Here is a 25,527-nt window from a genome sequence, read left to right as displayed (position 1 = left end):
AATAGAACTAATTGAGATACATGAAACAAATTCATACTCCATATTACATAAACAACTTATTGTCAAAGATATACCCAATACTTTATTTTCTAGAATAAAATGAGGGACAAATAAATTGAAACGGATGGAGTACTTGCTTCCCTACTCTCTCTTTTTTTGTCAAAAGTGAAAATATTGTATTGATAAACGTTCAGCGGCACTTACAAAATAGAGATCATTACAAAGAACTTGGACAAAGCTAAACTAATCGTTTAACAAAAACAAAATGAGTAAATTACAACGCAATCGATGTCTTTCATCCTAACCCAAACATGACCTGATGTAACGACACTTTTAAACTGCCTAACATCTAATTAGGAGTCTCAAACGAGAAAAAGTGCAAAGTTAAGGATAAAAGACACCAAATAACCAGACGATCAGATGCACCTCAACCAAGGATGAACTCTCAAGAGCTACAGATCTGCCAAACTGCCACGAGTTGTCCCGCCAAAGATATCGTGTAGGGATATTGTTGTGAAGCAATATCCCAAGCACATATATTGTATACAAAATTCGTCAAGCATAGACATTGTGAAGCACAGATATTGTTGTAAAGCAACCTCGATTGAGAGAACCCGATCTGTAGACAAAATTCATTCAAAGACGAAACTAACTCTCGTAAAACGAGAAACAAAACTCTCACAGTTCAAACGAAAATTAACTTCTGGAGAGACGAAAGAAAAAAATAAACAAATTGAGTCGAAATAGTATCATGGCCTTTCCTGTTTGATTCAAGTCGTTTTGCATCCTAGTTATCTCCTCTAATCTCATGGTACTCAACCGACAAAAAATGGTTTTGATTACGCAAAAATTGTTAGTATATACTAGAGGAAACTATACATCTAATTTCTGATATATTCAAGCCGAGGTTATTTTTGTCCTTTCACAAAAAGACTAATTAATAAGAAAGGTCGTCTATCCTGGTCCTCACATTAAAAACACCTACACATTGCATTGTCAAATTGGAGAAGAAATTAAATAACAATATAATAAGATTGAGTAGAAAAGGAGGTGTAGAGGAACAATAGCGACCTCTTCTCTTCCCTCCTCTCTTTTTGGTGCTGTGCTCTTAGAGAGAGAGAGAGAGAGGTGAAATATCTGAACTAAACAAACCTTCCATTTTTGCTTTTCATATTTTTGTATTTTATTCATCTTTGTTTTTGCAGAAGGGCGATTGCATAGAACACTCGGTAGTACTACAAAGAGAAAGACAAGTATAGAAAGAGAAAGACAGAGAGAGAGAGAGAGAGAGAGAGAGAGAGAGAGAGAGAGAGAGAGAGAGAGAGACGAGAAGGAGACAGCAGAAAAAGAGAATTCAAGAGGGGGGGTTTTCCCAGTTAGTTTCAATCCCCACAGAAAGAGAAAACGATGTCTGAGACCCTTTTCCACCCTGCAACAACAATAACAGGTATCATATATATCTATCATCTACATATTTATATACACATGAATAAAGCTGAGGGAAATTAAAAACTAAACCCGAAAATACAAGAAGAATAAACTAATTCAAAAGGTACAGAGAAAGAACCCATTTGATGCCTTCCCCCTTTTTCTTTCTCTTTCTTCTTCCTTTGTTTAATTCCATAGTACCATAATTAGTGTTCTTGATGAACAATTGTTGTTATCCGAAAATTCTACTACCTGTTTTCTTTGGATTGAATTGAATTGAGCAGATAAGAAGGGAGAAGGAAGTCAGAATTGAGGTTGAAGAGAGAGAGAGAGAGAGAGAGAGAGAGATGATTATGATGAGGATGAGGATGTCAGTGATATGGCAATAGCAACACCACCACTTCCATCATCAGCCGTATCCAGCACAAGAAATCACAAATCCAATCAGATAATTCATTTGACGGAAAATCCCAACTCAGCAAATCCTATGTCCCAAGACTACCAGCACCACCACCACCACCACCAAGGTATTTTCAATTTCCCAAATGGGTTCGACCGACCACAAGATCAAGAGCAGCACCACCACCACGTCGCGCAGCAGATCCGGAGGGATAAACTGAGGGTCCCGGGATTCGAACCCCAACCCCCGCTCGTACCGATGGAAGAGGACGTATCCGCGGGTGGGATCCCGGTGTACGAGGCGCCCGGGAATATGCTCTCGGAAATGTTCAATTTTCCTCCAACCGAGTTGTTGCAAAACCAGATTCCGCAGAATTACGATCGGAACTCGCGGCAGCCGGCGGCGGTCGGGGGCAGTAGCGAGTGGTACGGAAGCAGACTAGGAATGGGCATGGGACCACCGATGGGGGATTCGGTTGATCCTCGCCATCTGAATCCTCACCACCACCACCACAACCATATTTCTAGCATTAATGGGGAGTCATCATCGTCTGCAGCAGCAGCAGCAGCAGTCATGCAGCTTTTTCTAATGAACCCACAACAACAACAGCAGCAACAACCGAGATCACCTCCTTCACCATCTCAACCTCATGAAACTTCTTCCTCCAGTACCCTTCACATGTTGCTTCCTAACCCGTCAATTCCGTCCAGTAATTCTTCTCTACAACTGCAAGGGTTTCACAATAGTCAAATTAGTCCTGGTTCTGTGTCTCAAGCAGGAGGGGGGTTTGGTCAATTCACTTGGGTTCCGGATACTAGTGCTAGTACTGGCCATGGAGGAGGAGGAACTAATATTCCTGGTGAAATTGGGGGTGGTTTAGTGGAAGGACAAGGGTTGTCGTTATCATTGTCGTCGTCGTTGCAGCAATTGGGGGCCGCGAAAGCCGAGGAATTTAGGATGGGAGATGGCGGCGGCGGCACGATGTTGTTTTTCAACCAGGGAGGTGGCGGCGCTGGCGCTGGTGCCAGTGCCGCTGCTAGTAATTATTCGTACAAGAATTTCGTAGGTGGGAATCAACAGATTCATGTTGGTTACGGGGCTTCACTAGGGGTAGTGAATGTCTTGAGAAATTCTAAGTATGTCAAGGCAGCCCAAGAATTGTTGGAGGAATTCTGCAGTGTTGGGAGGGGTCAGTTTAAGAAGAACAAGCTGGGTAGACAAAATTCCATATCTAACCCTAATCCAAACAGCGGAGGCGGTGGTGGTGGTGGTGGTGGTTCATCAACATCAAAGGATATTCCGTCTTTATCAGCCGCGGATAGGATTGAGCACCAGAGAAGAAAGGTCAAGCTACTAACCATGATTGATGAGGCAAGTAATTAATCTCTCTCTCTCTCTCTCTCTCTCTCTCTCTCTCTCTCTCTCTCTCTCTCTCTCTCTCTGTGTGAAGTCAAGGGCCAATCGTTTTCGTTTACTATTTTCCAATATTAGAAATCTGAAAAGCAAAATTAAACTCCGGCAAGTTTTGTGGAATATTTAATCTTTTGTTACAGAGGAAGGCCGGCATGGTGACACAGGCTGCTGGCATAGATTGTGTTGGTAATTGATTAATCTCTGCTCACATACGTACTAGAAATACTCCCACTTTACTATAATAAAAACTGAATTAATTCTTAATCATAGGGTTAGCTAGGTTTGGGTATTTAATTAATTGTGTATTATAATGTTATTGGTGAAAGCATGGGAGGCAAGGGGGGTGGTATTGAGTAATACTAATTAACAGACGTTACTTAATTGTGATTTATAAGATTTTGTTATTAATTAAACCAAATTAATGGCATTTTCGTATTACCCATTAGAAAGTGCTAGTCCTTCAAAGCTTCCCATACCAATCATATATATAGCAACATTGCAACCAAACACATTTGATTTATACTAGCTCAGTTGACCTGACTATTGAATTAATTTGATTGATTTTTATTTTTCTCCACACTTTATCGTTAGTTATTATTGATTATATGAATGTTTTGGACGATTTGGGAAAAGAGAGAGAAGAAAAAAACTCCCGTGGATCATCTTTTTTCACATTAACAATTCTTCACCGCGTCACGTTTAGATTCAATTTGTAATTTTTTTTTTTTTAATAACATGCACACAACTTGTCCACTTAGCCTACTTACATCTCTTTTCAAAAGCAACAAAATTCTCCTCAGCTAATTGCTGTGGTAAATGAAATTCTGGAAGTGGATCCAATAAACCGTCTTCCCCGTCAGTTAATAACGCAAAAATCATAAATTATAATCTGATCTTATTACTCCTTCTTTCTTTTTTTTTCTCATCGCACTGGTTTTTAAATAAAAATTATTTGTCCACTTCTCTAGATTAAGTTTTCTAATTAATGTGAGAATTCAAATAACGTGGAATAATCACAGAAAACCTCTCTATTCTTCACTAGATCACATATTTCACGTTTTTTTTTTTTTGTTGAGTATAGTAATTGACTCTTCTAGATGGTGTATTATTTGAATAAACCGTAGGTGGACAGAAGATACAACCACTACTGCGAACAAATGCAAATGGTGGTAAACTCATTCGACTTGGTAATGGGTTTTGGATCGGCTATTCCCTACACGGCCTTAGCCCAAAAGGCGATGTCAAGGCACTTCCGGTGTCTCAAGGATGCGATAGCGGCCCAATTGAAGCACAGTTGCGAGTTGTTGGGAGACAAAGACGCGGGGACTTCTGGAGTGACGAAAGGAGAGACGCCAAGGCTAAAGCTGCTGGAGCAAAGCTTGAGGCAGCAAAGAGCGTTTCACCAGATGGGGATGATCGAACAAGAGGCTTGGAGGCCCCAAAGAGGGTTGCCCGAACGTAGCGTCAACATTTTGAGGGCTTGGCTTTTCGAGCATTTCCTCCACCCGTACGTTTTCGCTCTCCATCTTATCTACTGTTGAGGGGACTAAATTTCCATGACAAAAATAGAAGAAACATTGAACATGTCGAAGCCAATTATATAGCAACCATTTATAATAATGAGGCTTTTTTAAAACGACACAATTATGAAACTCACACTTTCTCTAACAGCTTATGCTTTTGAGATTTTTTGAACGATGAAAGTCCTGAATAATCTACCATGGTAGTAGCATATAACAAGTTTAGATTTTATGATTTATTCTCATCCTTTAGAATATGACAATAAATAATACTAGGAGTACGTTTACATTTTGTTATTCACGTAAGGATCATATGAGGTTAGATCGAACACATTGGCCGATGGGATCCATAGTGTTAACTACATTATTTGCAAGTAGGGCCGTAAAAGAATCGAGCAGTTCGTGAGTTCGGCTCGACTTGACTCAGCTAGGCTTGTTTACTAAACAAGCTGAGCTCGAGCTCGAGTTTTTTTCTCGTTTAGTAAATGAGCTGAGTGGAGCTCGACTCATTGCATAAAAGCTCGGCTCGTTGAGGGAGGCTCAACTTGATTAAATATGCTTGTTTAGTAAATGACTAAACTTGGCTCGAACTCAAATTTTTTACTTGTTTAGCAAACGAGCCGAGCTCGAACTCGACAAATCTCGGCTCGTTTAAGGGGCTATTTCCAAGTGTTGGAGCCGCTTAATCCTTAAGGATATTCTAAGTGAGAGGATTGTGTCACACACAAGGATACTAGAAGAACAATATTAACCCTTTGTTTTGTAATTTTGGTTTTAGAAATAATTGTGCTACGTTTGGAATAAAAGAAATAAGCACTTTTCTGCTTACAAATTTTAAAGTATGCTCGTTGGCTTGTATTTTTCAACTTCTTTTCACCCTCAATTTTACTCTTATCGCATTTTAATAAAGTTATCTTTGCTGATCAAAAATATATATAATTTCGTTCTGAACCAAAAAAAAATTATCTAAAATTTTGATAATGGGCTAAAATTATGAAAAGAAAGGGGGGTATAAAAATTAAGTAATTTTATTCTGGATTTGGGATGCATTAATGGAACATTAAAATCAGAATCGAGATTCATTTCAGTCGGAGTCATATGATGGTGAGGTGATGAAGTTACCTTGTAGTAATTAGCATTTTGAAGTTGTAATTAAGATTGATTGGCGATTAGTACTCCGTCGTAATTAAGGAGTAGTTTAATTATTATTAATCTAACAAGTAGGAGTAGTAGTACTCCTCCTACTTTGTGGAGTAAAATTAAAAGTTAGTTAACCCCGGCCAAAGGGATCCAATAGCTAGGAGTAATAGGGTCGTTGGATTTGTTTTTCGCTTTTTGTCGGGTTTTGGTATTCAATGGAACAGCAATACGGAGTACAATGCAGTGTCCTTGCATGTTTGTCTCGTCAGCTCAAAAGGCTGGAAAAACAAAAAAAAAAAAAGCTTTCCTATTTTTGTTTCTATTATAAAAGCCTTCCCCTTTTTTATTTCCTCCTGATTCATGGCAGCCCATGTCATCAAACAACGTTTCCACCAACGTCCTACTTCCATCTCTCTCTCTCTCTCTCTCTCTAGAGCGTGCATATAAAGAGAGATCAGTGATAACAGTTACTATTGCAGATCCTCTCTCTCTCTTTCTCTCTTTCTTTCTCTCTTAGATTATCACGCCCATGCAGTGGAATTAAGTGAGAAAGAGAGAGAGGCTCAACCCAATCTGGGGATAGTATAGACAAATAAAGTTGGATGTCTGTTTAGCATGATTTGGGTAAGAACCTTTATGTCATTACGTGGTCTCCTTTCCTGACTCGCTCTCTCTCTCTCTCTCTCTCTCTCTCTCTCTCTCTCTCTCTCTCTCTCTCTCTCTCTCTCTCTCTCTCTCTCTCTCTCTGTATGTCAGGTACCCGAGCGACGCAGATAAGCATCTCTTGGCTCGACAGACTGGTCTTTCCAGAAACCAGGTTCCTTCACCTCTCTCTCTCTCTCTCTCTCTCTCTCTCTCTCTCTCTCCTCATACAAACATGCATGCAAATATACAGTGTTTGTCATCGTTACATTTACAATAGTCATTATAGGAACGGAGTCAAAATTTTGATTTTGGATTGACGAATTTACATACCTCACGAGCACTGATTTAAATATATCCACAAGCGCTACGTAGCCAATGGGCAGATACGTATCGGATTTTCAGACCTCTGATATTGCTACTTCAATGCTATAAAAAAAAATCACAATTGTATCAGCCGATTCTCGCTACGTATTAATTTGTGTTCAATTTTCTTCGTGCTTCGTGGCCGTTTCAGGTGCTCAAGTGTCGAAATTAGTTTCACAAACCCATAATCACTATACCTGATTCGTATTTTATGACATTTCTATTACCACTATACCATTGTTTAAAACATCAATGACTAGCGATTGTTCCATTTTGTTTATCATTTATCAGTGTTCGTGTCAGTTTGTAAATCGCTTATAATTTCCAATATAAATCTCCAAAACATATGCAATATAGATTTTGATTTTTTTTTTTTTAGTTTATAATATAAAATTTTAAATTTTAAAAAATATTATAAATTAGAGAATATAAATATTTTAAAAACGGCATAAACAATATAATACGTAAAACAAGAGCAGGGGTAAGAGAATTTGTTTAAAATTGCTGTAATGACGAATACGGCCACTTGTTTCCCTCGTCATTATTGTACGTATAGACACAGTGTCCAGTGTCCCATGTTTCTGGTTATCATAACTTCTGGGCTTGTTGATTAAGCAGTCTAGCAGATAAAGTAATAAGACAAACAAAAAGTCTGTCGGCACAAATTTTTCCTGCATAGACCAGCACAGATTCATGGGTGAGGCTCATTGTGGATTCTGAAAAATTATTTAATTTGTTCATTAAATTTAAAATATATATTTTAATTCTCACGTTAAAAATCTGCTCAATCGGATAAATGTAAGTACTTGACACAATTTTTGAACTTTACATTCAGTTTTTTGATCTTCAAATCTTAATAAAAAGTTAGAAGATTGGATCAAGTACTTATAGTTATACGATTGAGTTAATTTTTGTTAGGGTCACTCAAAAAAATATTTTAAATTTAATGAACAGCTCGGATTATTTTGGTGGGATCCGGTGTGGACCCCACACGTGAAGAATCTATGCCAATAGTCGAACTCTGAAACCCTCAATAATTAGTACAATTGGACCTTCAGGTCTTGGATCCATTTTTTCACTTCTTTCTCAGGTTTCATTCCGTCAAGGTTCTTATTTTTTTTAAGTATTTATTTTTTGTTTTACAAGATAAATCATTCTTGCATAATACATCACATTTAATTCAAAAAATACATATTTAATTTAAAATAAGTAATTATTTTAATTAGTGTAGCGCACCCTTAAATAAGCGCTTCTTCCTTTTTTATTTGTTGTTTATTTTGGATGTCTTCCGAAGAAAGGACGACAAATTAAGATCCGAAAACAGTATAAACTCCACGGATAATTTGAAGTTAGAGAAAACTACAGGAGAGATGAGATAGCAAATACTGCTCTTCCACGAACGTAGCAGTATTAATTCAACCACACAATGACACCAATAAATACAAGCGGAATAGCACGTGCACTCTACATTTCCTTCCTTTAATCAGAGTTTCACCACTTTTCCCAAAATTTTATACCCTTACTTGTTTTAATAAACAAATCGTCTTTATTTTTTAAAATTTTTTGGAAAAAGAAATTTTATTCATTTTTTAAAAGAATAGAAAGATCAAAAGAAACAAGGGCAAGCAAAAAGCCCCCGAGGCATGAGAAAAATCGTTGGCAAGAAACCAACAAAGAAAAGAAAACTCCTCAGACATAACCAACTTCAAAAAAAAAAAAAAAACACCCACCACACAGACAAGACCGGAAGAAAAGACACGCGCATCTTTTAATCACTTCTTCTTCTTCTTCTTTTTCGACACATTTCTCCAACACACGTCTTCTTTGTTTTTGAGTCGGAGCAACTGGTTGTTGGCTTATTCTGACCTAAACCCTTTTCTAATTCAACTAAATTAAAATGATTTCTTAAAATGTCGTCGAGCTCGGTTTCCATTATTGATTAAATGGTGTACATATTTTCATTATTTTCATCACGTGGCATTTATGTGCCTGAAGAAAAAGAAGTCGAGAAATTAAAAAATCCACATGCCCTATTATTGCTCAGAGAGTAGGTACGAAGAGAAGTCATTTCCCTTAATCAAATGTATTAAATATTAATGCTAGTAAAAACAAATGCGCTTTTTTCGCTAGGTTAAAAGACCGATAATTTCGTGGAAACTTGGTCTGTCATTATAACTTGTTAATATGTACTAACATCATTTAATTTAATTTAATTTAATTACTGCTTCGTTAGGTCAAATATTAGTATTAGTGTGTTAGTTTTCAGGTTCTTGTTCGATTGTCGCTCTTATCTTTAGATCCTATCCGACGTTTCGTTGAGATAATAATTAACTACTAAATGAGGAGCAACATCACAATCATAAATCATTGAGGTGCTGAACTGATCATATCACTAACATCACACAGTTATCATTATCACGTCATCACTATCTACATCTTTTGTTATATATTTTTTTTTCTCGACAAACGAAACAATTTATATTACTTGAAAGATTGCATCGATGTATAACAACCTGGCTCATAAAGTATAGGAGCACCACAAAAATACAACGCATCCATCTGATAGTTGGATAACACACCTCAAGACTAGCTTACATCTTTTGTTATATTAACTTTCTTAGTCACTTTTTTATTTTTCTGTTGAATATTCAAAATTTTTTTTGGTCTTCTTTTACTATTTCGAATATCTCAAAATCTGATTCATATTTTCAAATGCATAGACAATGTTCTTCTTGGGTCTCTAAAACTGATCACTCTCTGCATACGGTTCTCAATATGTCTTTATCAAATTGTTACACTAATTTCAAATGGGGAGTGTTTTTGCCATTCCTTTTTTTGTTTATGTCACTCCCCTTTAATGTCTTTATTAGTTGATTCGTTTTGTAAGGAAAGGTGAGTGATATTAACAAAAAAAGAAATGACAAAATCAATTCCCTTTTAAATTTCTCTATCCATCTATTTTCACTCAGTACCCAACAGGCAACAATCAGCTCCCTCAAAACTCAATCCAAACGAAGTCGTATAATGTTTTGAATATGCAATATAAATCTCATTTAGATAGATTTCGATTTAATTTATCTAATACAGAAGCTATATATCAAAATCATAGAAAACATTATAAATTGAAATACATAACAAACAAGAAATTTGGGATGGAGAGAGTAAGTAGTTTCTTCTCTCTTTGCCAAACCATAAAACATTAATTTCATATTCACCTGTAATTTCGGTTTTTTTTTTTTTTCCAATCATTCGGTTCAAGAAAATGACTTATCGTATTATAGCTTGACACGTAATTTCACTGATTGCAATGGTGCACCACGCATTGGAAAACTTGAAGGTGTTCGTGGTAACACGAGCCTTCAATTAGATATACATGCTCTCTCTTTTTCAATAATTCTATGTATCCCGAAAATATTTCCGAAAGTGAGATATGAAAAGTGAATATCTCATTTTCGGAAATATTTTCGGTAAATTTTTTGGGATCTCTAGCATTACTCTTTTTGTTTTGCACTCTCCCACGTATTTTTCTTTTCCTTTATTTTTTTAAAGTGTACCATGCAATATACTTAAGACATGCAACAGAGATTTACATGAACCTATAAAAATACAACCATAAAATAAACAATCAATTATCTCATCTCCTCAACCCTTATAAACTCACCACTTAATCATCCAAAACGCAATTTAGCGTATAAACTCACCCCTTATTAACCTCCAACCTTTTCTTCTTTGTTCCTAAGCACAATTAAAGCTTATTCACAACTAAGATTACAAGCAACAGAAATTTGTTGTCGCAGCCGTGAATATTTAAAAATCAATTTTGAGAGAAAAAAATATACTGAAATTACCCGTAACGGTCGAGCGTCAGCCGTTATGGCAAGTGGGAACCGGCTGATACATACATACGTGATTTGCCAAGAAGGATTTAAAAAATGGGCTGTTAGGCAACATAACGGCTTTTCGCTCTTTTGATAGTACACCCAGGTATATCGGTGAGAGAGGAAAATCGCATTCATATCGGCCAGTTTTCGTTACAGAACAGTCAATTTTGGATTCACATAGCGATTCGTGGTCATCTACCGTTGCGGGTGATTTTGTCATTTAATTTTTTTTCTCTCAAAAAGGAGTTTTTAAAAAAATTCACAATCACTACAACCAATTTCCACTATGTATCGTTAGATACTCCTGAGACCATTACACCTCAACCTCTACCATTACGTTCATGGGATGGTATTTGTGATATATTTATGTTAAAGTACCAAAGTTTTAAATAATGGTACCGAACTGCGTATCGGTCGCGGCAGTGGTATAATGGTAGTGGGAGCATCGAGTATATTGGTAAAGAAAGTATCGAATGATATGTAACGAGAAACTGGTGTAGCAGCCAAAAAATTGAATATGAAGCGGTTTATATCAGGATCAGTTGATGAGGGTGTGAAATTTTGGTAGCACCAGCTTGTCGTAGTAAATTGGTTCCTCGTGTGTTGTTAGTGGATCTTCTTATCATACTTACATAATCTTAGATGATAGTATTGTCTTTCACATCCAGAGTTGCCCCAATAGTTCGGGCGGATGCTCAGGCTTTGGAAATATTCTTCAAGGTCTGTCGTTTGATTTTCCAAAGGATGAACACCTTGAAGTAAGTGGGAGTGTGACTGTTGTAGCCGCGCTATCTCCCCCAGAGAATTGGGTTACGTAATCGGGTCCATTTAGTGGCCTGACTGTAAGGTTGTTCTCCATTATAAAAAAAATAAAAAATATGCACCCTTCCCTCCCTACGTGCCTGGTTTTTTCCATCTCAATTGAATTGTATTCTCCATTTAAAGTACGGATTTAATGGGCCAGCTGCTTTGCATTCACCCAATCGATCCCTGTATTAAATACCGCTGATAAATTAATGAAATCTGGTCCCCCCACGACCGTAAAGACAAGCTTAATTTCATCAACTAATTCAATTGTGTGTGTGTGTGTGTTTGTGTGTGTATTCAGGTATCAAACTGGTTCATTAATGCCAGGGTCCGGTTGTGGAAACCCATGGTGGAAGACATGTATCAACAAGAGAGTAAAGAAGAGGCCGAGGTCGAAGAACAAGAACACGATCATGAACAGGATGACGACGAAGATCAGGAGAGAGAAACCAGCACTGACACACTTTCACAAACCCCAAAATCAGAAACCGATCACACAGGCAACAAAAGATCCGAAATCAATGCACCCGATAGCGACCCCTCACGCCGCGTCGCAATCACCAGACAACGCTTCTCGGAAAACCAAGCGGACCAGGCCACCGTGGCGCCACCCGCGTACCGTGATCACGACACGTGTCCGGGCATCGGGATTGAGTACGGGACCACCAGTGCTGCAGCTGCTGCTGACACTACTGGATCGACGCTCATCAGGTTCGGGACCGCGAGCGGTGACGTGTCGCTCACACTGGGGCTGCGGCACGCCGGGAACGTGCCGGAGAAGAACCCTTTTTCCGTTAGAGGTTTTGGGGGCTTTTAGATTACTACTACAATAATTATGATTACCCTGATTAAGAAAGAAGATCACAATTATTACTTCTATGGTACTGCTTGAGGAATACTCTCAATAGAGTTTGGTTTGGTCCTTTCGTCTTATCACTTTATACTTTGTGATCATTTTCCACCGAGTATTGATTAATACCAGAAAGTTTACAGCATGAGAGGATTAATTAAGAAGATTACACTGTTTAGGTAGCATGCAGTACTAGGTGTGTTGTAATTGTATATATAGTAGTACTCCACTACACTGTTTTGCCCTCATATGTTTTTGTTTCTTACCTGGCTGGATATGTTTACAACTTTTACTTGTACCCCTATGATGATTTTCACCTTAAGAATAGTAGCAGCACAAAAGTCTACGAATCGAGTGGGTCGGATCATTATTTTGGACTCTTTATACTGGTGTAAAAATGGTGGCAGATGATCCGGTATTTGACAGTCTGTAGTATAGGTGTCAAACTCGTTGGGATTTTTATGTTCATGGTTGGGATATGATGCCGTCTTTCCGTAATCCTTTTAATCCTTGTTTGTAATGTGTTCAATATTCATAGATCAATTAATAAAATCTTTCTTTGCTTAGGGAAAAAGAAAATTGGTGATTTAGAAAAATATGAAGAGATGGAGGTTATGGAGAAGAGCTCATCCTGGGGGCCGTGTTACTTCTCATTAACATTGACCAAAGAATATTTAACGTGTCAATCTATTATATATAGATTGTTAATAATTTGTTTTCCCTTGCAATTATATGTCTAAGGTGTTCAGTAAACAAAGATATCTCCAATTAAAAATGGTGTTAATCTTACAAGGCCATGTATAGAAATATAGAATGGGCGCTTTTTTTTCAGCTGCAAAAATTCATTTCTAAGAATGTCTAGAGGCATGCACTATTTCACTTTTTTCCTCGATGTACCCCGTTCGAATTTTATAAAATATTTCGTTTGTCTAGAAAAAAAAATAAAAGAATTTCATCACAATTAATATTGGAATCAATTAGAATCTATACCAATATCAGGTAGACGCATGCGCTCTAATATTTAACACATACTGCAAGGCACGAAAATGCCAATACTAGGAAGAAGAATTGGTACAAAATGTCCAAGCTAGTGAAAAGCATACGACCCATCTCTTTCCGTGCAAACTTGCACGCTTGAAAAGTACTTCGCAACATCTTAACCAAAACAAAACAAAACAAAAAAAAAAAGAAGCTTACGACCATCTCTTTCTTCTACAGAAATGGCAGGTTAGTTATACTGCTGCCATCACAGTTCCTTCAATTCCAAATTTTAACCAAAGTAACAATGAGGTTTTACCCTGGTCGCGCGGCTTCAGTCCGGGCGGCAGCTGCTTCCTGAGCACTCCAACAGTGACGATGAAGGCGTCTTATTGCAGATTCCGATGGCGATCTTGCGGCAAGAGCACGTACGTACGATCCGGTGGTGATCCTCCATCCGCTCACCTCCATGAGCGGAGTTCTGGATCTGACACCAACGCTAAGTGGCTTTCTTTTGTTTTTGTCCTTATTTTGTTCTATTGTTTTTTGTATTTTTCGGACCGGTAGTGTCCCTTCTTGTTACGGTTTACCAACATAGGTTGCTTCCCAGTTGAGAAGTAAAGTATAATCAACAACAATGGAAATATGTACACAAAATGAACGTTGCGGAATTGGGAAATTTCCTATATACTGTATGTTTGATGTAAGAGGCTGCATCTGTCTCCCATTATTACCAAAATGAAAAAGATGGTACATTTGAATTGAGTTTTGATGTCTCCCCTCTTCTGGTTTGTGTCCTATTTTTACTATTTCCATTTCTTGTGTGTCAGTGTATGTATGCGGTAGGTGCATATATATGTCAACTAACAAACCAAAATCATTTTCAAATGTGCCACGTTATTCTTAATAAGTCATTACCAAATACACAATTGACAGGCTTATGAAAAATTATCATTTACTGTTGTGTACATTTTATAAAAGCAACAGAACCAGTAATCCAATTAAACCACTGATAATATTCCGAAGTACCCCCAAAAAAAAAACCACTCACTGATAATTCTTCTTTTACTTGTCCGCGTTTTCGATTATTTTTCTCTTCCTGATTTATTCACTTTTTCTCCCTAAAGTTTAAAAGTACTCAACACCTAACCCCATCAATCGAAAGGCTTGGGTGATTCCATTTTCACTTTGCCTACCGTTTTGGGTCCAGCTTGAGTTTTTCTTATTAGGCTGAACAGGGGTTTGGGTGGGTAATCTTATTGTTACCGATATGCAATGGTAGTGTACATCGGACATTGGGGTGGTACCTAGTTTTTTTATTGGGTTTGTTGGCTACTTGCCAACTTAATTTTGTACTTTAGTTCTTTATCGGTCTCTGGGTGGCGTGTGATTGTCGAAAGGCTTGAGTTGAGTGTCCACCTTATTGGGATGCTAGCTTCTTGTTGCGATGCCATATCCTTTTAATCCTTGTATTTTTCAAAGATTAATAAACTCTCTTTTATTTTAACTTCTATTTATTCAATTGCCTACAGTTCTTGTCAAAGATAATAATAAAAAGAAAAAGAATATAGCCTAGCATTTAATTATATAAGTGTGTGTGTGTGTGTGTGTCTATATATATATATATATATATATATATATATATATACACTTATTTACAGAACCGCTGCAAAGCGGCTCTTTACGGATTTGAGTGATCTCAGCCGTCCGTTTCGGCATTGGACAGCCCGGATTGAAAATAATCTCTTAATGTTACCGTTAAGAGATTATTTTCATTCCGAATCATCCAATTAAAACACTTTTAAACGGCCGAGATTGATCTCCGTAAACACTTATTTACAGCTGCCCAGTAAAGAAGATCATTTTCTCGTATATGAGCCCATAGAAAATGCAGAAAGTCTATGGGTACAAAAAAATTGGTACAAATTTTGTACATAGATTTTTTGTGGGGTCCACTACGGGTTCCATACAAATAATCCGAGCCGTTCACTAAATGTAAAATATTTTTTCAAGGGCCCTCGCAAAAATTCAGCTCAATCTGATACTTATAGATATTCGATCTAATCATCTAACTTTTTCATATCTTGAAATCTAAATGAAAAATTAGATGATTAGATTGAACACCTATAAGTAGCGGATTGAGCTGAATTTTTTCAGGAGCCCTTGAAAAACTATTTTACATTTAATGATCGGCTTGAATCATTTGTGTGAGATCCGTAATGGGCCCCACAAAAAATTATGTATAAAATCTGTACCAATTTTTCTGTACCAGTAGCTGGACTCTAGAAAATGTTAGCAGTAACTTGCTGTTTAGGGGGCCTTTTCTGACCATGATCATTTATAACATCTGGGCCATAGGACAGATCGGAGTATCATTGGGTTGTGGCCTCGCATAGGCTCTCTGTCATCGGTATCATATTTTTGTCTCGCTTGTTAATTTCGTATATACACCACGTCGGAGCAAGTCTCGTTACCAAAGTCAGTTTTGGATAAATAAATAAAAAAAGTCAGTTTCTGAGTGTTACTAGGACGTCAGAAAGTTAACATATGGTACTAAATACACTACAGTAATAATGTTGCTACAACATTCGGTATGAGAAATGATATGTATACCGATGGATTTGTAGGGAAATCGTATCGACCGGTGGCGCTGGGCCATCTCCGGTACACGAAAAATAGGGTGTTTAGATCAAGTATCCTACAGACATCGGATGCTCTTGATTCCCGCGAGGTCCCCTCGGTTTTTTTTTTTTAAATTTTTGGACGGCTCGGATCAGCCGTCCGGTAGCAGGAGACGGCCCAGCGCCGCCGGTCGGTACGATTTCCCTACAAATCTATCAGTACATATAGCAGTTCTCGTTCAGTATTTTGGCGTAATCTCAAAATCACATCGTTGGATTAAAAACTTATATTTAATTTTTCAATCCAAATCAAATGAGTTGAATGAACCGGGAAAAAATGATAATGCCGGCCAGATTCTCCTCCCTCCCTCGACCGTCTCCCAACCCCCACCTTCCCCATTCCAATGGCCGCCTGCTCTCTGCCGGCATCTCCTTTAGCCGCCATTTCTCAGTACCACTTCGCCGCAGCCTATCATCTGTAGCCTCCTTCACCTTCGCCTTCTCTCATTAGCAACCTCATCTGCCACCTCCAATCCGCCGTCCTTTCCCACTCTGTCTCATATGCCGGTTTTAGATCTATGCAGGCCGTTCGATCCTGGCCATTGCCGTGTCGAGGTAGCTAGTACGTGGTTCGTGGGCAGAGATGAAGCCTCCGGTGTTGGGATGGGCTTTTTTGAGGCAGTGCGGAGGTTTCTACGTCTGTTGTTAATATTGTTTTAGTTGTTTTAAGTTTGATTTAAATCTCTTACTTTTAGATCTGTTTGGAATCCACGGTCCCGTAATTTTTATGCATTAATTCTCATCTATGCCTCCTTAGGTGCTTATTTCTTTATCGTTGACTACCTCTATTAATCAAACTTCGTATAACGGTTTTACTTTGCAGTATGTGATTTGTCTATTTGTTGGTTGGACTTCACATTTAGTTCATATCTTTGTACTATAGGTAGATTATTTATATGTGCAAGGCTTTATGAAATGATATCGTTGTGCGATTGACCTGTCCAAAGGGAAAAAAAAACATTGAAATTTTTGTCATTTTATCAAGAAACAGGGACGGATGAACTTGAATTTTTTCAAAAATTATACTATGTCAAACCATGACAATGACAAAGAAGTATAGTAGTCATAGGGCGGACGTGCCCTCAGTGTATCAAATAGGAAGATGAAAACAAGAATTCAATTTCAGATTCCTTATAGGATTCTCAAGAAAGAAAAGAGTCTTGATTTTGATGATTGATCAAACTTTGCGAAAGATGCCTCTCGAAAGGAAAGACAAATTTGCGGACCCCAACCCGGGTGGATACAGCGCAACGACTCTTTAACACATACATACCTCCAACTGGGCCCCCCACCCCAATCTTCTGGAGCTTGTTTGATTTTCGATTTTCGATTTTGGATTTTCTCTCTGTGCACGGTTTTCAATAAATTTTTTTTTCAATCATTATTCTTATTTCTCTCTCTCCACTCAAAATCCAAAATCCAAATCCCAAACCAAACAAGCTCCTGGAGTAGTGAAAATACTCTGGGGACTGAATCCACGGGTAAGAGTTGCTAATCAAAACATGCATGCAGGCCCACTTTTGACTATAAACGGGGTCATTTACTCATAGCTAAGATCATCGTATTCATGAAGGGGTGTCCTCAGCTCTCAACTGGAATGAATGCACTTGGACCACAAACCTTCCACCACAATACTCTCTTCTGCAATTTTTTCCGTCCAGAGAAGGTTAAGAGAAAGGCTGTTCTTACTCTGGCAACGGCATCACTGCTTTTTGCTTGCACAGAGAGAGTAGAGCTGCGAAAAACATATTACTCCGAAAGAGAGCGACCTAGTCCCTAGATCTCGATCAACTCATCCCAAGTACAGTACTGGGAATCTGATAATCGGTGCTTTCATTAAGAGAGCTTAGGTAATCAGTCTCCTTTATGTCCAACAAGTACATAAACATTAAGAAAGCCATCAAAACACCCGGGAATTCTGCAGGCAACAAATGGAAATGCAATGCAATGCAACCCGTGCATGAAATTTATAACTTCGTAACCCATCATTCACCAAGATACTACAGATTGAATTTAAAACTGCCACGGTGCCACCCTAATTTTCCAGTTCCCGCAAAAATTTCCAGTGACTACTAGACAATTTATGTGGAAGGGCGCTTGAATACGGTTGCTGCATCTTTATTTGAATTGGAAAAAAAAAAACACTAAAATGGAGCTCAGAAATTAAGGGGTGAGTTAACCGAGTGCCAGTATTGCTAAGTCATCCAAAGGAAAGATTCATGAATGGCTACGTACATGGAGGGGATCATAGAAATTTCTTCGAATTGCTCACATGGGTTAGCTTGGCTCTGGATCAAGCTGTTGGCAGGACCAACTGCCCGCATGTCTGCTCAAAACTGGGAAGTCGATGTTGCGATTGCCTCAATTTCAGTGATACAAATGGTTTATTGAAGTTTCTTTCTTGCAATCTTTAAATTTCAGAACTTCGTAAGCCAATTTAATTGCGCTTTTCCAACAAAAAAAACCAAAACAGTGACACAACATTGTAAAAAAAAATTGCTTGTGCGAAAAGTTATTGTGTACCGAAAATTTGAAGCAGAAATTGAACCACACAAAAAGCTGCTTAAACCTATCTAATGGCAACAAAAAAAGGAAACAAATTTCACGAATACCTAATTTCATTTAGGAGGCAAGCAATCTCTCTATTTTATATTATGAAAGTGGTACATAAAGAACCAAATTGAGCTTCAGTGAAACTAAGATATTGATCTTACATTCCGGTCAGAATCTCTACCCCAACAAGCAGTCAATCCACATTCAGCAATCCAAAGTACTTAAACACATACCTCAATACACTATACGCTTCACTCCTTCTACGGCCTACTCCCTTGATGTCGTTGAACTTTCCGACTGGAGTAAATTCCCTCCATCAACATAAGGCCTAACAAAAGTCCTCCGCCACCACACCTCAAACGCTCTCTGAAGATTTGGGCAATTGTCACCAGCCTTCAAAAATCTGCCCAACCAATCAAGCAAGATACTCTGCTGGTCATCCATAGGCAGCGTGAGGATCGTCTGGCCAATTCCTTCCTCCACAACCTTCCGTTCAAATGACCTGCACCCATGTTGCAACCAGTTGTAATCGTCCATCAGGGGCTGCAACCACGTCTGCAATAGCAATTGACGGGTATCCTTACATGGAAGCAACTCCCCCTTTCCTATTCCGACAAACAACCTCGCCGTGATGCAGCTAACTTTGTGGCGAGACACAATGGGAATCTTCGCATGAAGTGATGCCAATTCTTGTTGGTTGGTCCACATTACAGCAAACTCATCTGCTGCTTGTGTCTCAGCTAGAATCTCAAGCAGCCATGAGAGATTATCAGCTTCTAAACCCATCTGCTTCGCTATAAGGTCTTTGGTTTCCATGGGTTTTTCTGTAAATTCCAGTTCCGCAGCCTGTCTGAATGACGATAACAGGGAATTCATGCAGTTTCTACATGAGGTGTAAATTGTTTGGTTACAAATGTCAGCCAAGCCTGATGAGGTCGTAACCATGTTATTCTCCCTAAGGAGCTTGAGGACTACGGATTTCATCTCGCGTCGGCCTCTCTCCTCGTTGCTCTTCAGTACCAATTCCAATATGTGTGAAATTGTGTCTTTAGGGGGGTTCGAAGAATGGGAAGAGACTCGTTTTAGTACGGGGGTGACTCCAATACCTTCTCCCTGAAGGCGGAGGACAGAAGAAACAACCTTATCCTCTTCTTCATCACCGACCCAAGGGGCTGCTTCCAAGTATTCCAAACATGACTGTATGCATGAGCTGAATCCAAGCTGTTCTGCAACCTACAGAATGCAATCCCTTTACCAACATATGAAAGTGCAAAAAATTATGTACGCTATTCTGGGTGCTTAGCTATACCATACAAGCAAATACATCCACATTTAGCAAATGGGAAGGCCTACCACAAAGGGGTGGGGGTTTGTTTGCTGGTTCAAGTTTTGTGGGCAAGAATTTGAAAAGAAAAAGGAAGAAAAAAAAACAAGAGAACTAAGCAATTTCCAACCAAGCACCAGCAACAACAAAGAACCTCATCTTGCGGAACAAGCCTATGTTCATACCCTTGTACCCCACTTTTGACAATTACTATGGCAGCATTGCCCTTCACCATAGCAGAAACGTGCTCTAAAATAAAACTCGATTAAACCAAATGAGTAAACAAAACACCAGCACAAACACTTGAAAAGTAGCCATCAAAATGTTTATGAAAGCTGAAAGCTGAAAGCTAAAGCAGTAAGTCCCTCCATGGTCAGTTCTAAAGCTATGAGGTGCTAAGAGTTGTAAAGACTACTAGAAGGAAACATCAAGAAGTTCAAATTCAATTGCATGTCCATTATATGAATTCACCTACAATAAACACGTTACATACAATGAGGGAAAGAAACCACAACAGCAAAAGGCCACAACTGTTTATGCAAGATCCTTCATTTGTTGTCATTCGATGTTGAGAATACAAATAATAAAGTTGCCGCTCTCTAACAGCTTAAGCTCTTAGATGAGTTGGTGGTCAACAATTTAATATGGTATCAGCGCTAAGCTTTCAGAGGTTTTTGGACAAGACTCTGTGTCGTTGATGGTTGGATCCCGCTTTGTTTGTCATGGATAATTGATTGTTGTCTTATGTGCTGAATCGTTCGTTTACCTCACCACATGCGAATCAAGGGTCGCACTTGGGGGAGTGTTCGCGCTTCTCCCACATTGGTTAAATATAACCTCCCAAGTCCAAACCTAGTATATGAGTCTGGGCGGCCTCTCCACTCATTGTTGGATGCTTAAACATGGTAACGGAGCAAACAATAGACAATAGATCTTGTGTTTAAACCTCACCGCCTACCTAATGTTTGAAATTTACACGTATTTAACCAGCTTATGGAGGAGAGTCTAGCAACACGTGAGAGCGCATATTGAGAATATAAATAATAAAGTTTCCCCTCTCTCTAACAGCTCAAGCTTTTAGCTTTCAGATGAGTTGGTGGTTAACAATCTAATAGAACTTATTTCTCACAAGGATTTATCCCTTTGCAAAACACCTTCCATCAACTACAGATTGCCTCGTAACCACAGAATAGGTTGATACCTTAATGATCTCCTTACCTGTAAGTATCTCAAATGACAAAGAAAGTAAAAAGTGAAAAACTACTAACAAATAAATGAAAGATTCTTGCATTAACGGTTGTGCCCTTCTCCCGGGCGATCATCAAATTAGAATGAGATGGTGCATCCTCATCTCATCTATATTTTTCTCGGAACACGTAAAACTGAATAGGTTAGGGAAATGGCGTGGGTCGTTAAGTGCTTCTTGAACTACAAAATCAATGATTTTTATGGCAAACCCTTCTATTACCAAAATCTAAACGAAAAAATTCGTTTACCAATAACAACATCTAACTACTACGATTCACCAAAATGGGCCATCAGGTAAGGGTCTTCACTATTATCCATTATTAGCATATTAGTTAGGATCAATAAAAGTCAGCTTGATGCTTATTATTTCAACAATAGATGTGTTTGATATCTAAGCATTGTGTCGTTGAACATATTACTTAACCACACAAAACATTTGGCAGGTTGAAGGGGATTGGTAGTAAAGAGGAGATTGATTGTTATAACCATGTTTCTTTGGTTGAGGAGTTAGGGGACTAATCTGACAATCCCACCATTTTGGGGATTCGTAATCCGCCAGGACTAGACTAGTACTCCATCCATAATAAATGTACTACTGATTTGGGAACCCACAACCATAGCAGTCGAAACCCATCTCATAGAACGGCCATCACATAGGCCCTTATTGTCTATCCGTTCCCCTAAGGTTCTTATTTTTTATGTACTTATTTTTCGTTTTACGAGATAAGTCATTCTCTCTCAATACATCACCTTTAATTCAAAAAATAAGTACTTATTTTAGTAAGTTGAACACATAAGTGACAAATTTTAGTACGTCGTGATATTTAATAACATCCATTGCAATACAACGAGCTCATATTGTGTGGAACACCTCTACCGCAAATATATGCACGAAGCTATTCCCATTTAGTTGAAGATTTATGCAATACTATGATATCCACAAACCAATGCAAACAGAACAAAGAGAAATTCATTGCATGATTCTCAGAATTACCTTGAGAATACGCAGAACCCTTGAAACATTTTGCTTAATCAACCGCTGCTTCAATTCTTTGCAATACATAAGTCCCACAGTCTCAACGTATATTTCTACATCCTCGCAGTCATCAACTTCAAGACAAGGCAAACTAGGCAGCTCCTCGGACAATTTCTCTGCAAAAAAAGCGCTATTTTCCACAAGAACACTCCTGTGAACACTCAACCTCACAGCAAACCCCTGCTTTCCAAGCAAAACCACCTTCGTATCACCGCTACCAGGTTCACCGAACTCAATCGACACCTTCCTTGGCAAATTTTCACTTTTGGGTCGAGGCGTTCTCTCAATAATTACTGGGGCAACATCAACAGGTTCATCAGACCCGGAAATTCTTTGTTCATCGGAAACAACTCCCGGCCGTGATGGGGTGGATGCCGGCTTTTTCTCAGTTGACGGGGTTTGTTTCTTCTGAGAAGAGGACTTGGGTATTGAAGGGGATGTTTTGGGCTTGTTCAAAGGACTTGGGGTTTTGAGGTTCTTCTGGAACACAACGGGTGAAGGGCAGCACCAAAACCCTTCCGGGGTCACAGCAATTGGAACATTTTTTATCTTGGTTTGACCCTTCTCTAACCTTGTGAGTCTAATCTCAGCCATATTATCAAGAATTCAAAACCCAATTGGGTCAAGATATGGCATTTACGAAGGAAACAGGAATGTGGATCCAAAGGATTACAACTAGTCCCTAGATTTTCATTACACCAGCAAATCCTTCTCCCAGAAAAGGAAGAAGAAAGAGAAATATCAAGAAGATTGAAGTCTGATAGTTGAAACCAGAAGCCTCCCCCAACTAAATTCACTAAAATTACAGAAATGCAGAAAAGGAAAGGTTAAAACATAAAAACCCAAATTGGCAAAGTGAAGATAAAATTAGTCAGCAACCCAAATTGAAAAGGATGGTTCCAAAGAGAAAATTTTGGACTTCGTAACAGAAAAATTCCTTGCATGCAAAGAATTAACTAGGGGAACAAGAAACACTATAATAGATATCTCACAACAAATCTTCTAATTCCTATAAAATAAAATAAAATAACCAAACCCATCAAAAAGACCACTTGACAAATTACAAACAAGCAACAAAATAGAAGTGGGTGTTTCCTAATACCCAATTCTGAGAATTTCTGAACATCCCTAAAACAAGAAAGACTGACCAACAACAGGGTATTCTGAGAAGTCCATGAAGCATCTCCACTCCTTTATTACATTTCTTTGTGTTTCTTTGTTCTATGACTCATCCTTGTGTTTGAAATGATTGAATGAACTCCGGTGTCGAGCATCGAGGGAACAAGGGCAAGATTTTTTACAGGTTGGAATGATGGAAGTTTTAAAAGAGATTAAAGAAATACTCTTAGATTTTATTGTTTTCTAAAAGAGATAAATTAGCACATGACTACTTAAAAAAGAAAAGAAAGAGTGAGTGAGTGATTGGTTGAGTTTCAACTTTACCAATGAGCATGTCAAAAGTGTGCTTGAAATTGCATGTCACTGCCTCTCTTTCTCTCTCTCATCGCTATCCTAACTGAGAGACTAGAGAGAGAGAGAGAGACAGAGGCACGCCTTGGGCCCGTCTTTCACAGTCTTGTTTTGTGTTTTTCGGAATTCTTTATGGCTTTTGTTGCTTTTTACACCGTTTGGACTGATTCTCGATAGCCAGAGACACGATCGTTGTCGAAGCAAGATGTTGCCTAGTCGAAATGACCAGAATATCCTCGTGACATATGCCTTTATTAAGCGACACGAATACATATTTGTGTTTGGAATTACGAAGGATTTATTTTTTTTGGAAATCGGTTCGAGTTAATTTTCACGTATGTTGATTAAATTTTTTATTTTAATTCAGATTTGTAGAAAAAATTTCAACTCAAAAAACATTCATTACCCTTACTTCCAATCATTACTCTCATACAAAAATTTAAATTTTTTTCAAAAACTCATCCAAACACAGCATAAGAAATGCTAAGAAGCACGGATGATTTTAACTTAAGTTATGAACCCTGCACTCCGACACTCCCCTTGACAAAAGTTATCCGGCACATTGTATTTAAAATAAGGGAAAATGACGATCCAGTACGTATTTTGATAATTAATATCTGTCGAGAACATTTTCAACATTAACAAATCTTCTTAGCATATTCTTGACACCGACGGATATTAATTATCAAAATACGTTTTGGCTGTCATTTTCCCTTAAAGTAATGGTCGATTGCTAAAAAAAGTCAAAAAAAAAAAAATATTTCACAGAGAGGAGTTTTTTTTTTTGATCGTGAAGGAGGCCCCTTTGTTCGAGTCCAAATCCAATTGAGCCAGATTGGATGAAGTGGCAACGACATCATTAATAATTTATTAAAGTTGCTCTGGAGCCATCCTGAATTGATATACCGATTGATGATGTGGTAGTGTGACCTATCAACAATAATCGTTTCCATGTAAGATCCTTAATTTCAAAGGGAATTGATTTTGACATTCTTTAAATTAAAAAAAAAAATCACACTTCTCGAATTGATTTTGACACTCCTTTTTTAGAAGGAATGCGTTTATCAATTTCAGAAGTGTCAAAATCACTCTCCAATCTCAAATTGCTTTCAACCTTATTGAAAATAATAACAATCCGATCCCATAAAAGAGATCCCATAAATTTTCCAAAAAAATGGCATGGCAACTCCACTCACTGCATGTGGGTTCCACGCTACTTTTCTACTCCCTCCCTCACTTTTTAGGTGTTCCAAACGAAAAAAATGTGCAATTTTCAAATTAAAGTACTTTTGTGCTTAATTTTTTCAATTTCTTTACCCCAAATTAAATAATTCATTTTGTTTAGACCTTAGGTTTTTCTATTCAAATTGATTGTATGAAAAGAACCCTTTTTTCGTTCACTAAATTTGAGTCTAATACTTCCTACGTATTTCGTGTTTGCATTCTTGAATTTGAATACGGCTCATGCAATTTGGATGCCCTAAGACCAATCGTGCTATTAGCTAGACATTTCGTGCAATGACATAGGTCGTACTAGAAAGACAATTCGTACCAGGTGATTGTCTATACCAATCGACAATTTTTGAGTATTTTCTTGGTAATTATATATTCATAGGGATTGCTCAAGGGCTATCAATATTAACCATAATCTGATAATAAACCGAATCTATACATACTTAGTTATGCAATGGACGTGGATTCAAAACCCTAGATTTTTCTCTTTCAACATTTTACAACTCCATTTTAGTTAGTCGTTAGAGCATGTACATGAGAATAGCAAAAACCACCTT

General features: G+C 38.1%; 2 protein-coding genes across 3 annotated transcripts; one reads left to right on the top strand and one right to left on the bottom strand.

Annotated features, from left to right (window-relative positions):
• The first annotated feature begins 1,136 nt into the window (after positions 1 to 1,136).
• Positions 1,137 to 12,592, top strand: LOC131336665 (BEL1-like homeodomain protein 2). 2 transcript variants are annotated; one of them, XM_058372577.1, is made up of 6 exons: positions 1,137 to 1,253; positions 1,292 to 1,447; positions 1,713 to 3,199; positions 4,366 to 4,748; positions 6,658 to 6,718; positions 11,899 to 12,592. In XM_058372577.1, the coding sequence occupies exons 3-6, from the start codon at positions 1,808 to 1,810 to the stop codon at positions 12,412 to 12,414; spliced, it is 2,352 nt and encodes a 783-aa protein (XP_058228560.1). In that variant the 5' UTR covers positions 1,137 to 1,253; positions 1,292 to 1,447; positions 1,713 to 1,807; the 3' UTR covers positions 12,415 to 12,592. The 2 variants fall into 2 exon arrangements, with proteins under 2 accessions (XP_058228560.1, XP_058228561.1); XM_058372578.1 differs by lacking the exon at positions 1,137 to 1,253 and having other exon boundaries at positions 1,284 to 1,447.
• A 6,114-nt stretch (positions 12,593 to 18,706) lies between these two features.
• On the bottom strand, positions 18,707 to 23,887 carry LOC131336666 (BTB/POZ domain-containing protein At3g50780). Its single transcript, XM_058372579.1, has 2 exons — positions 22,226 to 23,887; positions 18,707 to 19,892 (listed from the first exon to the last, which is right to left on the bottom strand). The coding sequence occupies exons 1-2, from the start codon at positions 22,859 to 22,861 to the stop codon at positions 18,927 to 18,929; spliced, it is 1,602 nt and encodes a 533-aa protein (XP_058228562.1). The 5' UTR covers positions 22,862 to 23,887; the 3' UTR covers positions 18,707 to 18,926.
• Positions 23,888 to 25,527: the final 1,640 nt, after the last annotated feature.

This window comes from Rhododendron vialii, chromosome 8a (genome assembly GCF_030253575.1).
Source record: "Rhododendron vialii isolate Sample 1 chromosome 8a, ASM3025357v1".
Taxonomy (NCBI): Eukaryota; Viridiplantae; Streptophyta; class Magnoliopsida; order Ericales; family Ericaceae; genus Rhododendron; species Rhododendron vialii.
The sequence above is the reverse complement of the archived record's forward strand: the minus strand, read 5'-3'. Positions and strand labels throughout refer to the sequence as shown.